At 34.5% G+C, this 17,321-nt stretch overlaps 1 protein-coding gene across 1 annotated transcript in view; it reads right to left on the reverse strand.

Annotated features, from left to right (window-relative positions):
* Nucleotides 1–16,441, reverse strand: part of LOC119839153 (ras-specific guanine nucleotide-releasing factor 1-like) — a 23,580-nt gene extending 7,139 nt beyond the window's left edge. Inside the window, exons 1-23 of the mRNA XM_038365355.1 lie at nucleotides 16,350–16,441; nucleotides 15,796–15,864; nucleotides 15,510–15,623; nucleotides 14,817–14,923; nucleotides 11,483–11,630; nucleotides 10,397–10,516; nucleotides 9,494–9,591; nucleotides 8,710–8,767; nucleotides 8,315–8,486; nucleotides 7,232–7,425; nucleotides 6,518–6,643; nucleotides 5,975–6,077; nucleotides 5,108–5,296; nucleotides 4,602–4,703; nucleotides 4,053–4,304; nucleotides 3,530–3,712; nucleotides 3,260–3,325; nucleotides 3,098–3,165; nucleotides 2,505–2,595; nucleotides 2,160–2,416; nucleotides 1,800–1,969; nucleotides 1,107–1,209; nucleotides 820–890 (exon numbers count right to left, since the gene is read on the reverse strand). Coding sequence (XP_038221283.1) covers nucleotides 820–890; nucleotides 1,107–1,209; nucleotides 1,800–1,969; nucleotides 2,160–2,416; nucleotides 2,505–2,595; nucleotides 3,098–3,165; nucleotides 3,260–3,325; nucleotides 3,530–3,712; nucleotides 4,053–4,304; nucleotides 4,602–4,703; nucleotides 5,108–5,296; nucleotides 5,975–6,077; nucleotides 6,518–6,643; nucleotides 7,232–7,425; nucleotides 8,315–8,486; nucleotides 8,710–8,767; nucleotides 9,494–9,591; nucleotides 10,397–10,516; nucleotides 11,483–11,630; nucleotides 14,817–14,923; nucleotides 15,510–15,623; nucleotides 15,796–15,864; nucleotides 16,350–16,439 — 2,951 coding nt within the window. The 5' untranslated portion in view covers nucleotides 16,440–16,441. The remainder of the gene's footprint in view (nucleotides 1–819; nucleotides 891–1,106; nucleotides 1,210–1,799; nucleotides 1,970–2,159; nucleotides 2,417–2,504; nucleotides 2,596–3,097; nucleotides 3,166–3,259; nucleotides 3,326–3,529; nucleotides 3,713–4,052; nucleotides 4,305–4,601; nucleotides 4,704–5,107; nucleotides 5,297–5,974; nucleotides 6,078–6,517; nucleotides 6,644–7,231; nucleotides 7,426–8,314; nucleotides 8,487–8,709; nucleotides 8,768–9,493; nucleotides 9,592–10,396; nucleotides 10,517–11,482; nucleotides 11,631–14,816; nucleotides 14,924–15,509; nucleotides 15,624–15,795; nucleotides 15,865–16,349) is intronic.
* Nucleotides 16,442–17,321: the final 880 nt, after the last annotated feature.

Here is a 17,321-nt window from a genome sequence, read left to right on the forward strand (position 1 = left end):
ACAGATTCGAAATTCAAATGTAATATTTTTTTATAATTAAGTGTAACAGTATTTATGGCCAGACTAAGTATATGGAAGCTCCACGTCTCCTAAGTAATCCCTTGATAAAAGAGAAATCATCAATAGGTTTTTATAGTTTTTTTCTTATATATTTTTAATTCGTAGTAGGTAATGATAATGATATAGGTATTGTTGTACTGTTACAATTAAACAATTTTGGAATATATGGGTATACTTGTAATACACCAAAGGTATTGGGTATTTCCAGGGATAACATACAATGTGGTTATTTCGTATTGGCTGTATTACTCTATTACCAATATTTACGGATGTAGGTGTGCTGGAGTATATATCTAATAATATCAAAAAGGTAAATCGCAAAATATTCTAAACAAAGCGAATATTAAAAGGTCATCTAGACTCTACGAATCTTTTCTACATTTTACCTCGACCACACTCACCACAATGGATCTTTTCCAAAGCTGTTCGAATAAATATAAAATCTTTATCATTTAAAATAATTTCACTATTTTAATACTAGTTTATATGCAGTCTATAACCTATAACTATATCGTTGATAAAAACCGAACACTGGAGAGAAGAAAACAGTTCAGATTTAGTATTGAAATAGATGTTTTTAGATGAATTTATGGATCCGTGCAAAGCGTTGATGAAATCCCAACGAAATCTGATAGAAGATAGTCGAGTCATGCCACAACACCGAAATTGAGCTCTTTTCTACAGTTAGTAACAGATGAAATTGTCGATGAAGTTAAAGAGTTGGGTGATTTTTGGAAATAATGGCAAGAGAAGTCCCACCTTCTATGCGATTGTCTGAATGAAGTTATGACCACGCCAGCTTTCGGTTGACCGGTCTCGCGACGGTAGTTCTGTAGTGAATGGATTTATGCATTATGACGTATCAGCACTTAATGTTTTTCACTTCTGTTAAGTTTTTATTTCTACTTTTCACATACACATTTTGTAATTAGAACGTACAAATATGATTACGATTGTTGTAATATTTGACAATTTCCTGGCGGTAATCAAATTTATTTGGTATACATATTTTTAGGGTAATAAACAAAAAAAAAAGTTTAAATTACCTGCATCTGTGATGCTTGTGACGTCACAGATGTACGAGGCTCCGAACCGCCATAGTGACGACGTCTCTCACTATTAATCGATGAATTCGTGCAACGTCTCTCACTAGAAGATGTATGAATAATATAAGTTTTATCCTGGAGAAGGTAGTCAATATTATAACACTTCTTTAAAAAATCACACACACCACACATATTTTATTGAACTAGCTGCGCCCCGCGGTTTCACTCGCGTACGTCCGTATCCCGGTGGAATAAAAAGTTGTCTATGTGTTATTCCAGTTATCCAGCTACATACCAAATTTCATTGCAATCGGTTCAGTAGTTTTTGCGTGAAAGAGTAACAAACACACACACATCCTTAAAAACTTTCACATTTATAATATTGTTAGTAGGATTATAAGAAAAATGTTACCTCAATTTATCGCTTCTGGTTTAAACAAAAACATGATATCGAGATACGAAGAACTTCATTTTTATAACAAAACAAAAATTGAGAATACAATTAATAATTGTACGTTTATTACAATTTAGACAACCCAAAAGCTAATAGTACTTATTTTTATTATTATAGGATTATTGATACCTATTGAATACTGATAGAACGATACATTCAACTTTGATATAAATTCCACACGATGTAACTAAATTCGCTAACATTTAAGTATATATGTTTGTAAAAGTGCTAAATCTAACCTAACTGACCGGCGCGGCGACCCCCTCGCCGCAGTATCAGAGGCTCGTCGGGGCTCGTGCGGCTGCTGCAGCTCGCGGTGCCCCTCCGAGCGGCGGCGCAGCTCCGCCGCTAGGCCGGCCGCTCGACCGCTCTCTGTTGTGCGTACGCGCTGAATGTGCGCCATACTTACCTGGCGTTTTTCAGTATTAAAAAAAACGGAAACATATTTTGCATATAACGATTTTTGAATTTATTTATTATCATTAAATCAATATTAAGATATTCTTTATTGATTACACAATGAACAACTACAATTGTAGATGATAAATGCATCTAAAAATAACGCATTGAGTAAATAACTGAAACCCCCTGTTTATTACCTCCGAAAATCTCTGCGAAATCTTAAACTTCTCCTCGTGTTTGGGCTTATGTTTCTCTTGTTCTTCTTCCTTATACTTAATATCCTCATCGCTCTGATCCACCAGTTCAATACTCTCGTCCTTCATGATAGCCGCAGCTTTGTCATTGTCCTTTATTTTAGTTGGAGATTCCTTATCTTTGGAATGCTCAGGACTGCCTTTACGACTTCCAACAAGTGTAACTGAACTTATGGCACCAGGAGAGGATGGTGATGTTCCTATTAAATAAATATGATTTTGTTAAAATCTTTTCTTCTAGGGAATCGGTTATATCTAATTTAGATCTATTTATTAAAATATATATACCTGTAGTGACAGTGCCCTTAAGCGTTTCATTGCTGGATGAAGTTGCCATTATCTTTGGTATTGTGAGATGGCTGTTGTCTTCTTCAGTCTGCTAAATATTACAATGTATATTTGTGGTTATTATGAATATTGAAATTCTATAAATTAAATCGGTTTGCGCTTCTACAGAATGGTGTTTTCTGTATATTATTTGAATCATTAATAATAGCCTTTCTATCGCATCATTGCCTACATGTCATTGTCATATCAGACCGTTAACTGTTTATATATTTGTTAATAATATAGTATCGGAACAAAACTTAAAATATGGATATATAATTAAAGGATTGTGACCTCGTCTTTTTTATTTATTTATTTGTTTATGTCATAGTGGGCAACTGAGCTGGTGGTTCGCCTGATGGTAAACGATCACCACCGCCCATGAACATTCGCAGAGGCTCAGACCTCTGAGAATGCGCTACCCGCTTTTAAGGGAAAAGGGATAAGGAAAGGATTGATGAATGGAAAAAAGGAATTGACTGGGAAGGGCTAGGAGAAGGAATTAGGCCTTAGTCTTACTCATCAATAGCTATTTATATTTAATTAATAGATACCTTTCCCACAGCTGAAGTGCGACGCGATGGTGCCATCAAATATGGAGATAACTTATCTTCTTCCTCGCCTGAAATATAAAATTGTGTCAGTATTCTTGGCAGCCACACATATTCAGTGTTAATCAAACGTCACGACATCAAAACGATATGGACAATTCTTACTTTTCCCACGTCCAACGCGCCAAAAACGAGACTGCCAATCTCTTTCACTATATTCTGAACCGTAACCTGAATCCAGAGTGTTTAAATCATATTAATATCTTGTGAACAATCAAATAATGACACCAGAAAATATTTAGTAATTAAAAATTATAGAAAATTTTTGTATGTTTAAATTTATGCTTTACATTGACAGCACACTTTTTATGTCATTATGTGGATGACGGAAGTATCAATTAAATTTCAAAAGATCCGATATATTTCATTCAGCACCTGAAACGGAACTGGCAGCACTGGTCTTCCTTGTAGCATCAGGTGGAGGAGGCAGGTCCATGTCCTGTTGGGACTGCTCGTAGAAGACTTGCTTCAAAGCTTCCAATACTGTCACGCCGTCGGTAAACACGCGATAAGTTAACAAGAACGTGTTTAAGAAATCCACTGATAAGAAACGAAGATCTGAAAGAAAACAGATGTTTCAGAAATTAATGACTTTTAGATACATAGATTTTAATACACAGGCTGAAATTTTGTAATTCCACCTGATAGGGAAATATTGTACAATAAAAAGTCGGGGTTCGAAACCGGGCGAGCGTGCAGGAAATAAATTGATTTGTCAATTTATCTGCATATGTGGATAACATCACCACTGCTTAAAACGGTGCAGGAAAACATCGTGAGGAAACCGGCATGTCCAAGAATCAAAAAAACGACGACATGTGACATCTGCCAACTCGCACTTGGCCAGCGTGGTGGATTATGGCCTGAACCCTCAACCCAGTGTGCCAGCAGTCCATACCAGTCAATCTCTGCAACAGCCTCTGGGGTGTGGCCGATCGAATTTGCGGCACTTTGCACGAGTTCAAAGTCCGGCTGAACCGAATATCCACGTCATCAGTGAACAAGGCGCGGTCTGATCTGCAAGCCGGTAGACTGGCGGATGCTGTGCCACAGGAGCCGCAGGCTCGGAGCAACTCAGTTAACGCGGCACTTTCCATACATTGGGCGAGTTCGCTCGTCCAAGCTGCTTTTTCTTCCAGCGTGGCGGCCACTATGGATTAATGTAAACATTTAAGATTCTTTCTAATGACATTATTGTATCGATCTTAAAGGTTCTATGGAGTATTTAATAAAGAAGAAAAATATAAGGTTCATATCTGATGATAATGTTTCGAAAAAGATCGTAATGTTTATGTGTTAAATGAATAAATTAAATGTGTATAGAAAACTAGTGAAGTCCTTGCGTTTTTATTCTATTACTCCTAATTGCAGTAGTTTATATCATATAAACAAAGGAACTACATTTAGGAGCAATTGCTATGGAGAATGTATTTAAAAATAGGTTTACCTAAATGAGCGCAGATTTGTTCTCCTTTTACCTCCACGAGTATCTTAAAATCTTTCCCTTGATAGCTTTCTCCGCCGGGCGATGAACACACAGAAGTGGTATCTAGAAATAATGAGTTTAGCAGTAAATATCTCAAGAATTGTTTATATATTAATAACATTCTTCCATACAGTTATTAGAGACATAAATCATAATGCCAGCAAAATAACATTGGATGGCACTCACATAAATTGGTGAGGATGACCAGTTTTTGCCTTTTCTGCAATTGCTCTTTAGCTTTACGGAACCCTCAGTGTAACGAGGCCAACTTGCACTTGACCGATTTTATAACAAAATTTTCTCTCACCATATGAACGAATGAAAATTCTTTATTGCGTACAAAAACAAATAACATACAGGCGAACAAACCAAACCAAACAATCTTAAAACAATAAGCAAAAGGCGGCCTTATCGCTACCACACCACCTAGCGATACCACAACCGAACCACAACCGGCAGACGATTACCATCGTCATCATGGTTAGATGGGTCCTCAATAAGCAGCGCGTCGTGCAGCGGCAGGCGGCCCGCGGGCGGCAGGTGCAGGCGGCCGCCCGGCGCGCGCGTCGTCAGCAGCAAGTGGTTGCTGAACAGGAACGCCTGGCGCGACTGCAGCGTCGCGCGGCGCCCCTTGCCCACTACTTGGGAGAGTGTGCCTGGAGATTTATCATAAAAAATCGGTTGTCTGTGACGTCGGTTCTCTGACGATAGTTGAACGTGACCAATTGTGCCTCTCTGTCGCTCGTTCCGCGCTCTCGCTTGCACTTCAAGCCTTACATGGAACGCCTCAGAGCGAGGTTACGCCGCATGAGTCATGTATTTACGTGCGTGCAGCCGGCTCAATCGAATTATAAGACGTACGACGTCAATAATGATAAAATCGTCTTTATTCAGTCCTCACAACGTTAGTAGGTAACAAAAACTTAAATAGACAGAAAAGGCATAATTCATATTGAAGTTACGGTAACGAGACAAAAAATATCCAACAGCTTCTTATAATTCTTTTTGTTTATACGAAGGAAACGAGTGAACAGCGATGCCCTTTACCTACCTGCTACCAGTTTGTATTGTGTAGCTGAAAATTTGTTTGTTCACAGAATTTTCCAAAGGGGCGGGGAGAGAAAGAGATAGATCATATGAAGCTTTAATTACTTTACATATCTTTTAACACATTGTGTCCCTGTGCTTAAAACTTGTTTATTTATTTAAATTACTTGATTTATTTAATTAATTTTCTTGTACTTGAAAGACAGCGCCTGGGATGTTTAATGTTTTTTTAATAGGAAATGTAACTCATGTTATAAAAATAACTAAATATGTCCTGAGCCACTCACCTTGTCGAATAAAAACTTGGTTAACATCAAGTAGAATGTCACACCCTTCTATGATCATTCGTTCCACGGCCAAGTTCTTCCTGAGGTTTTCAGTTTCGCTCACCTACAGAGAATATCAAAATGAAATAGTATGTGACTTTGATAAATAATATAAATAAATAAATAATAAATAAAATAATATGCACATTGCTATATGATACCTGTATATGCCAATTAATTAAATAAACAATAGTATTTATTGTATGCTTGTGTTGCTTGTACCTAGTGTAAATGATTTACCCTACTTTGATAACTACTATTTTTAAACTTTAGAAAATTAAAAATTTCATTGCATTACCATAACTAAAAATTCTAAGTTTTGTAACATTATATTTGTTTTGTGCATTTGCATGTATTTTTGCACTTTGATTTTTTTATATTAATTCAAATCAAAAACAAAACTAGATAAAGTTAACCCAGACAGACAGGCGCCGTAACGCATTACGTAGCGAAACAGTTTACCCTCCCATAATAAGTTATCACTTCGGCAAGGCTTAAACGTACCTCGTCATGCATTTGCCGTGATAGTTCTTCGAGCTGCGCTCGCGCATGCTGCAGGCTGCGCCTCTCTACATGGTCATGCGGAGTGTGGGCCAATAGCTCGTGAAGTGTTATAATATAGCGTGGAATCTGCGCATACACGTAAATGATGTTATTTTATACATTAAAAAAATATTCCTAAAGCGCAAATCGTAATTTAGCTAAACAACTATGTAAATATGTTTTTTTATTTACATAATATGAAAAGACATATCTTACCCAAAACCAAAAATTATAATTAAGAAATTGTTATAATAATAGTAGGTTTTCTAAATATGTATTTTCAAATTCGACAAGAAATTCAATAGTTCAACACGAGACGAAATTCAAAGTGCCTCCTTCTATATTCCATGGTAAGTGAGCAAATGACTTATAACCAAGAAAATATTAGAAACTGATTAATTATCAAGTTTTTGTCGATTTTGCTAACAGTGAAATTATTTATCCTACTTAATATTATAAATGCGAAGGTTTGTAAGGATGTGTGTGTGCTTGTTGCTCTTTCACGCAAAAACTGCTGAACCGATTGCAATGAAATTTGGTACGTAGACAGCTGGACAACTAGAATAACATATAGGCAACTTTTTATCCCGATGTTCCCACGGGATACGGACTTACGCGGGTAAAACCGCGGGGCGCAGCTAGTATATACATAATACTATGGAGTTAAAAAGTAACCTGATGCATAGGGAACGTAAGAAACGTCTCCAGCGAGCGTCCCTGGCAGGCCGGCTTGCTCTCGAGCCGGGCCAGCAGGTGCGTGAACGGCTGGCTCTGCTTGCACTCCGTCAGCACTTGCAGCGAGTAGTGGTGGTTCCTCACGTACTCCTGGTAGATCGTCAGCATTGGCAGCAGCATGTCGAAGAGATCGCCTGTTCGATGTTATTTTGATTAGATATTGTGAGCAGTGCTGTAGATAAATGAACATTTGCTAATGTTTTGGTAAGTTCATCGTTATAAATGTTAAACTATGTTTTTAGATGGTTTATAAGGCAACCAGTACGGTTAAAGAATGAAGCAACAACGTACATGTCGACGTATTATATAACGACGACGTATTATATAATTTATTTGATTGTCGACAACGAATGTAAGATCCACAAAGCGACATCACTACATAGTATAGAACAAAGTCGCTTTCTGTGTCCCTATGTCCCTATGTTTACTACGCAACGGATTTTGATGGCGTTTTTTTAATAGGTAGAGTGATTCAAGAGGAAGGTTTATATGTATAATCGATTAAACTATTTATAACCAAGTTAACGCGTGCGAAGCCGCGGGCAAAATCTAGTAAGACATATATTATCGATATTAAAGAAATATAAATAGATGCGTCAGCAACTAGAATGTATAAAAATTGAGTAGATCTTTTTATATAAGAGAAACTGTTATACAACCAAAAGTTATATTGATAAGTTCAAATAGAAAATATTTACTGGCTGAAATTTTATCATGACCATTTAAGTTTCAACTGCAAAATACATTCGACAAGGATATACTACAATCCACTAATCTGGCACTTCTTTGACAAGAAAATATCATCGAAATTTCTAATTCTTGGTAGTATGGCGGTACTTTAAAAATATTTCGATTACCAATTGGCGCAATGTTAGTTTTGATAATATGCAGATAATTCGCAATTGAATCTATATCCATGTTCATCAATCTTTTCTCGATTTTGGCGATCACCACAGGCGAATATTATTTCTATTTTTAATAGACAATAAGGATATTATTAATAAATCATTGTTATCTAATTACCTAAAACAAGAGTAGGCCAAGACTCCATTCTTGAAGTAAGACCTTTAAAGAATATCTGGTGCAGGAACAACACCGTCTCACTGTTCAGGAATATAGAATTCACATCCTCATGGGTGCACGGCGGCTTCTTTGAACTGGCCGCCATTTTGAAAGGGCGCAGGAAACATGTGACCTAGTTTCAAAGTTTTCACAGTTAATACAGCGAATTATAAACACAATTCTGGTAAAATATGGGCTGCTTGGTGAAAGCGGATATCAAAATGATTATAATTATTTATTCATGTATTAATTTGTTTGAATATAATATAATAATTGACGATTAATTTGCCAATATCAATTGATCAATTAATTTTATCGGGATTTGAGTGTATTAAAGTAGATATGATATTACGTACCAAAATTTCCATTTGCTCCAAATACTCTTCTTCAGCTTCAACCATTTTGAATACAAGGCTAAAATAAATATGATTTAATTTTTACAATTTGATTTGATTTCGCATTAGGGTGCAAATAGATTTATTTAACTAACTGCAATGCGTCTTTCGTCTGCTATAATATGTTTAGCGAAATAATTAATTATCTGTATTATCGTTAGCCGTTTATGCATTGTATTGTATTCGATAATCTGTACTGCCACAAAATTAAAAAGCTTAATGAAGTTTAATAATGATCAATGTTTAAACAGCTAGAACACTGTTTTATTATTATTATAAATATGCTGTTACGTACGTAGTCTATTAGAGCTTATGGTAGTATTTAAATGCGGTAATAAATAAACTAATATTACAAAGCAGAAGAGTTTGTTTGTTTGAATGCACTAATCTCAGGAATTACTGGTCCGATTTGAAAAATTCTTTCAGTGTTAGATAGCCCATTTATTAAGGAAGGCTATAGGATATATATGTATCACGGGCGAAGCCGGGCGGACCGCTAATATGAATGAAAGATTTTCGATTATCTTTGTGTTTTGCCTAACTCTATTTTTCTCTACTTTTTCTGTTGTTTTGTTATTAATTATTAATATTCACATATGTTAAGTGCATGTACTTTTAGGATAATTTCAATATTTTACATATTTTGTAATTGTTATCGATAATATTAACTATATAAGGGTATAACTCAGGCGAGTTATGATTAGTTTAGATTCTGTTGTATAAGAAAAGAGTTGTTCTATCGTACCTGTTTCTCTTCCTCATACTCTCCGCGTGTGGGCTTTTGATGTACTGTTCGACAATTTGCTTCCATCGCCGGCGACACAACCAGCCACGGAAGAAACTCTGCATAAATAACTAGATATTGTTTACAATTTAGGCTCGCCTTAATTGATATAGATAAAAGTTTATAAGCTGAAAAAATCTATTTGATGTAAACAAAAATTATAGGTTTGAGAAATGCTATACAAATAAGAATTTCATTAAGAATAGAAAATAATATTAATTCTTTAAAAATTTCTCAATTTTTATAAATATTCAAATAATTAGGTGTTTAAAATAAGGTGTAGAGATATAATGATCATATTTTTAGAAGATAAAGATCACATACGATTTCAACAAATGTCCAACTACGATTTTTATTCACAGATTTTACAAAATATATACTTAAAAATAAATGCAAGACCATGTTTTTCATATTTCCTTTTTTAACTTTACAAAAATATGTTTAAGAATATATTGAGTGTAAGTACACTTTTTAATTAATTATCAAAGCATAACTTTTAAACATTATCTATATATATAAAATTCTCGTGTCACAGTTTTCGTTGCCATACTCCTCCGAAACGGCTTGACCGATTTTGATAAAATTTTTTGTGCTTATCCGGTATCTACGAGAATCGGCCAACATCTTTTTTCATCCCCCTAAATGATCAGAGTAAGGCAGAACAGCGTTTGTCGGGTGCAGCTTGTTATAAATATAATATTATGTATATATCATATAAATTAGTTAATGATAATAAAAATCATGAGAATACGGTGTACTTTTCCTTCTGCAAATTCCTCCTTAACCCACCAATAACATAATAGTATACTTAAAGCTAATAACAACTTTGTCAACTGCTACAAAAACACTGCCAAGTCTAGTTACCTGGACTTTCTTGATCTTCCGCAGTTCCGAGGGGTCTATCTCATCTGACAGGGTTGGAGACAGGCTCGCAGTGGACGTGGCCCGAGTGGATGGTTCGTGTTCTTTCTTATAAGCGCAGAGCTACGTTAACATCTCGTATTTTAATTGATGACGCGAAATTGTGGGGAGTACGCTTCAAAATTGTGGAGTATTGAATGTTTTTGGGTGAAAAATTTATAACAGGCATCAGTTATCTTAGTCATTATATTTTGGTGTCTCTTATTCCGTAAGATTTTTATTGAAAATAAAATATAATATTTTCTTATGTAGGATTTTACGCGAGTATTATACATTTAGAAATTAAAGATTCCTTAACGGACTTTTAAAACGCGATTTATTCATTATATTATTAAACCCGACGTTTCAAACACTTTACAGCGAGCGTGGTCACGGGGAGACATAATATAATGAATACATAGCGTTTTAAGTCCGTTAAGGAGTCTTTAATTCTCATAATTACTTATTTTTACAGATATCGTGTAGTTGTATACGGTGAAGTAATGTTTTCTTTAATGTTAACTTTTTTTTGGAAGATTGTGTATGTATTACGGTATTATAGTAAAAGGTGCGAAGTTAGGTCTGAATGGTTAAAGTTCGAACAGTTGGGATCATTGTTCACTTTGAACTTTTACCACGTTTCAATAAGTAAATCTTAGGATTTACCACAAAGATTCCGACTCTCGTCGGCTCACCCGCGGCGTTATTTCTTTTTGTATGTCACTATATGGTATAAAGCAAAGTCGCTTCCGCGTCTGTATGTATGTATATATGCTTAGACCTTTAAAACTACACAATGGATAGGATTATTTTAAAAGATATAGTGTTTCAAGAGGAAGGTTTATATGTATAATAACATCTATTAAACTACTCCGAATTTAAAGCGTGCGACGCCACGGCCGCTAAGCTAGTTTAAGTAATAAAAAAAATTACGTTTGTGAAATAAAAGTCCTTTCATACGGCACCAAGATTTCTAAATTCGTATCAAGACTAGACGCGACCTTTTAGTTCACTTAATCACTTGAAATCAAAACACAATAGATCGCATACCTCCGAGCGCAGTTTCTTTACTTCATTGGAGAGTTCTTCGCACTGCTGCGCGTACTGCCACCGGGATGTCCTCTCGCTTTCAACCACTTGCAACAGGTGCAACTGTTTTTGTTCGAGCTCCTCTTTTTGCAGGAGCAGTTTGTTGAAACTAGACATGCGATTGGAGTGAATTAAAGTTTTTTTTTTTAATATTTAAGCATTTTACTACAATAAAATGCCAACCTATGGCGATGTCCATCGATTAGTAGGGATATTGTTTTAAAATAATTAAGCTAATTATAATGACGTTATAGTTCCTTATGGTGTTACATTATTTCTTAAACTTTCTTAACGCTAGTAATTGCCCGGGTGTCTGGGTCTTAACTTCAAATATATAAAGATATAAGTCCTTTTATACTAATTTATATTTTATCTAAGTACTAACGAACAACTTCGCATTGGTTAAGTTTGTTTCCCAGCTATATGACATTTTCGTTCAAAATTAACCCTTTATTAGAAAAAGATATATCACAATGCACAATTTAATTTAAGTACTTAATATGAACGAGAAAAAATTGTTGTAATTACTGAAATTTAGTATCGTTGCAATGAACTCAATTATTTAATAAATAAAAACTCATTCTTATAAATTCACACTGAATTTATCTCTATCCTCCTAAGCGGATCGAGTACATTATATATTTGCGATTAAGTAAATATTCTGTAATCTGTGGTTGCGTCTTCAAAAACAATGCATCTTCGTTTATCTAATCGCTGAAAGCATGCAATAAGTGAAGATGTGTGACCACAAACATTACAAGCAGCTTAGTAGATCTACGCGTGATAATCTCTAGATTCTATTAAACAAATTCGCTTTGTCTGCCCCTATGTCCCTACGTATACTTAAATCTTTAAAACTACGCAAGGGTTTTTTTGATGGGGTTTTATCTATACTATATCTATACTAATATTATAAAGAGGAAAGATTTGATTTTTTGTTTGTTTGTTTGAAATGAATAGGCTCCGAAACTACTGGAACCATTTAAAAAATTCTTTCACTGTTGGAAAGCTACATTATTCCCAATTAACACAGGCTATGTTTCATTTTCAAAAAAATTAGAGATGCTTACTAAAACTTGAATAAGCTATCCCAAGGTGTAGAAAAATAAACAAAAAAACTACCTTCCATCGCATGCGCTGCGAAAACTATTAATGATAGAACTAAATGATGTATTACAATTTTTCAAGACACATCACTATCTATAAAAAACGTCCCGACAGCATGTCTCTATCTTTTATAATTACGTCAAAATAAGCGTCCTTTTAAAAAAAATATTAAAATGCCACCGCTAGAAAAGGATCTTTATTGATGCCTAGGTATTGATCCTTATCAAAATGAATAAATCATTATTTAAGACAACTTCAATACATTTATATCAATTTTTAAATGATTCGATTCGGATATTCCATTCAAAAGATATCACGAGTTTAAATAATAGAAAAAGTCCGCTCGGCTAGCTATGCGTTGAAGAGGTACAGAAGGTCTTAATTTTTTAGTTTTTTGTTTTCAATGAATGTTATTTTTTTGAAACGCACTGTAAAACATTGTATATTTTCTTTTATTATATTATTATGCCCGTGCGGAGCCAGTATTGGCTGCTAGTTAATAGATAAAGTGATTCAAGATGAAGGTTAATAAATGTATAATAACATTTATTATACTACTCCGAATTTACGCGAAAATACCGCAGGCAAATGCTAGTATAATACTATACTAGGCGTGATATTTCTGGATAATTCTGCAGCTGAGAGCCAAAGATCATGTAGGTGGTTCCTTTTACTTTGCCATGGTAACCGGAGCTTTGAAGAGGTGTATTGAGCTGTGACCTAATTCCTGATACAGATCCTTTGAATCTATAGATGTTTATCTTACAGGTACATCGGTTGAATGTGATAGAATTTTACAAAGAATGTTTTCTAATATAAAAGTGTGAGAAATATAACGATGGTTAACAAAACATTATGAACTCTATTATTTAACTATTAAAAACGAATTTATATATGTGATTACTGTACTCCTTTTATTATTCGACTTTTCCCGGATTTATTAATATGATATTATATAAATAAATAAAATAGCATAATTTCTTTACGGATCGCGGTAATGCATTCAGATTGTAGGATGTACATTATTATTACATTTAAACGTAAATTTATCAAATATCTGTCTCAACAGGTCAGATCTATAATAAATATCGAGAAGAATATATTCAGATATCAGACCACTGGACAATCCTCATAAAGTTATTCAATATCCTACTAATATTATAAATGCGAAAGTTTGTAAGGATGTGTGTGCGTTTGTTGCTCTTTCACGCAAAAGCTACTGAACCGATCGCAATGAAATTTGGTACGTAGATAGCTGAACAACTGGAATAACATATAGGCAACTTTTTATCCCGATATTCCTACGGGATACGGACTTACGCGGGTGAAACCGCGGGGCGCAGCTAGTATTCTCATAATTAACACATTAACTTTTCCCCCTATACAAAAAAGACAAGTAAATAGTTTAAGTGAAGTGCATAACGAGCCTTCCATTACGAGTTTCCATGGCACGTTCCTCTTTATTACTGACGTAACCGCGCGATTACTTCGTGTAATTATTTCAATTTACAGAGTTCTGTCTGAATCTAATCCCGTTTCCATGGCAACGGCTGACAGGTAAATAAAACATATATTATATGCTAATTGGTATTGTACTCTTATGCATATAAAGGTTGGGAATGTAAGACAATAGTCTATTTGAACAAACTAGAAGGCAGTTTTATTATTTTTTTCTTTAGCAATAATGTTTTTAACTCTTTAGGCAGGTTTCTGTACAACTCGTGACTCATTTTCAATTACATTTAATTATTTTTTACAGAAGGTTTTGAATAGTTATAAACACGCTGAAATCTAAAAACCAATTCTATCACAAAATCAATGGTATATCAAATTGATTTGATTTCCTTTGTAAACTCCACATTGTCCCAGGTCAAGGCCGTGACCCTAATCCCGCCGTTGCTATGGCAACGGGCTCCCCATATAGCATATTTAAAGCGTTCCGTAACTCGAGAATTGTTGAAATTTTCAAATTATATTATGCTGAAGTCCTTGAGTTTAATTATTTGTAATCTTTAACTTAAATTCAAATTTAAATTTAATTTATTGCGGAACAGATATTACATATGGATAAGTACAGTGTTGTGTCAGTTATGCTGACCTGCAGTCATTAGAGCTTAGAGCTATTTACCTATGTATTATGAATATTAATTTGGTTGAGATAATCAAAAGTCAAATAAAATGAAATTACCTCGCCTCCCTGATGGCATCTACCCAATGCACGCAGTCCACTTCAGACGCTGCGCGCAACTCGTACTGCCGCTGGCTCTCGCGCCGGTATGATATGGTGAAGCAGAACTGTGCACATGAGGTTATGATGCTTTACAGGATTTTTTAGTTTCAGTCTTCGTTTATAAAAAATGGAGTATTTCATTTTCAATTTTACAAAATATGGAGTAGTAAGGACCTCTTAATTTACCAATCACGGATTCTATCTCTCTATATATGTAAATGAAAATAAATCGCATAATGTCGCTAAGCGTAAACTCGATAATGGCTCGACCAATTCGGTTTTTTTTATTGTCTTTGTTAGGGCACAAGGAAGTTTCTTATAGAGAGAAAAAAATACCACGGGTGAACCCGGGATGGACAGCTAGTTTTAATAAGAGTATGAAACAGTAATTGTACATTACTGGTATTTGCACGTTCGGCACTTTATGAATTATTTTTTAACGTAACCACAGATAACATAATAGCATACTACCACAGATAACATAATACTAATACTACTTACCAAAAAAAAACATTTTTTAAATATGTAGACTCCTTAGTCCCCATGTATTAAAAATGTCTACAGAAGTTATAGCTTATGTTTATCGCTAACTAACAGGCGAGCTACAAGCGCGCTTGTCTTTCTAAAAGAAAATTGTAAATAGTAACTTACAGAGGCATTTCTCTCCATGGGCGCCTTGCTAAGTCTCTCACAGTATGAGCCCTCCAGCAATAGAACTCCTGTCGGTCGGGCGTTGTTCTCCGATTCATAGTAGAATAGTAGATTCTAGTTATGCAAAAAAATGTTAAATTGCTTTAAATGTTTAAAGTAGAAAAATTAAATTAGTTGCGTTAAAAGTTTAAAGTTGAAGTTATGTTATCTGTCTGAATCTAAAAAAATTGTGTACATTTTAAAGGTTAGGCTTAGGAAGATAATTGATATGCAAATATATATGTACTTGGTAAAGTATAAACCAACGAAGCTGCCATTTTGTGTTATCTGAACTCCGCTTGTGAAGATAGCCAGCCTGCAACAAAATATACATTTTCAAATTCCCTTAGATGCAGTATCGTAAATAAATAACAAAATAAAACATAGTATCATATGGCGAAAGCCCCCGACTATTACATTTAGATTTTACTCGCGTTCCGCCCACGGCTTTCCGCGTCATAGGAAATACCGATGGAAATTAGATGTTGCTGGCGGTGAAAAGTAAATCATATCACTCTTTAGTTTCCTATCTCTAGACACATGCAAAATAATATTACAAAATCGCTCCGGTTCCAGGGATAGAAAACAAACAAACAAATGCACTTTCAAAATTTAAATATTATTCAGGAAACTTAACTTTAAATTAAATACAAATTCGATAGACATTTAATTTATTTTAATCTAATTTAACTTTGGAATTATTATTAGTAGATACATTATGTTAAAAAAAGATGAAACTATTATAAAATGATTTAAAAACAAATGTAGTTATACAAATAAATGTTTGAATGTTATTCCTACCTGTGAATGATCATACTGCGCTCGCTCAGAGAGTGCAATCAGCTGACCATCATTGACACGGATCGATCTCTGGATCTTCGGGCTCAACATGGTGACCTTCAAGAAGAAAAAGCTATTGTAATTATTAGTAGATGATTTTTATGTTTAAGAAGTATATCGATAAATCCTTTCTACCGATGAAATACAGATCCTTTCAAATAAGTCTTCCTTTATACTAGAAACTTAGCATTGAGCGTCAGAAACGAATCTTATGGCAAGATTATGGTATAAAATTGTTTATTATCTCCGAAAATATACACTCGTATGTGCAAATAAGTGTTTTTTAATTATGTTGTGCAAACAAAACTACACAATAAAAATAGGAGAAAACGTCTACTGCCGAACTGAACGGTCATAATACGGCAGGCAGCGCCAAGACCCTACAGACCTTTTTAATATACCCTCAATTTAAACGTAATGTCAGATATAGGAAAGGTTTAAAAAAAGAGATGTTCATATTGTAATTTATAGGACACGATCGTAGGTTATTAAAAAACTCTCTTATTAAAGTCTAACCGTATGTTGCTGCGCATAAATATAAACTTATATTTTACTGCAGAGCGAGTAAAGGACCACCTGATGTTAAGTAGTCGTCAAAGCTCATAAAAACTGGTACACTCGCTGGTGCTTCGCCGGCATTTTATGATTTTCTTGAAAGCACCAAGGTCGTAAATATGCAATTTAATTTAAATTACAATTTAAGTAAATGTAATTGATGACTTAAAGTAAAGAAGTTTTTTCTGGGCAATTGAAACGTATGTGAAAAGGGACACAAAATATAAACAAGTAACAGTTCTTAAATTTCAGTGTGGTGCGGTTCGAATGTAGTAATGGCGTTGATAATGGTTAGTAACTCTAATTTAAATAAAAATAATGAATAAGATGAAGATCAATTTTAAAACGTCATGTCAGTTTGGTTTGTTGACTATCAAC

Source organism: Zerene cesonia, unplaced genomic scaffold, assembly GCF_012273895.1.
Source record: "Zerene cesonia ecotype Mississippi unplaced genomic scaffold, Zerene_cesonia_1.1 Zces_u009, whole genome shotgun sequence".
Classification (NCBI taxonomy): domain Eukaryota; kingdom Metazoa; phylum Arthropoda; class Insecta; order Lepidoptera; family Pieridae; genus Zerene; species Zerene cesonia.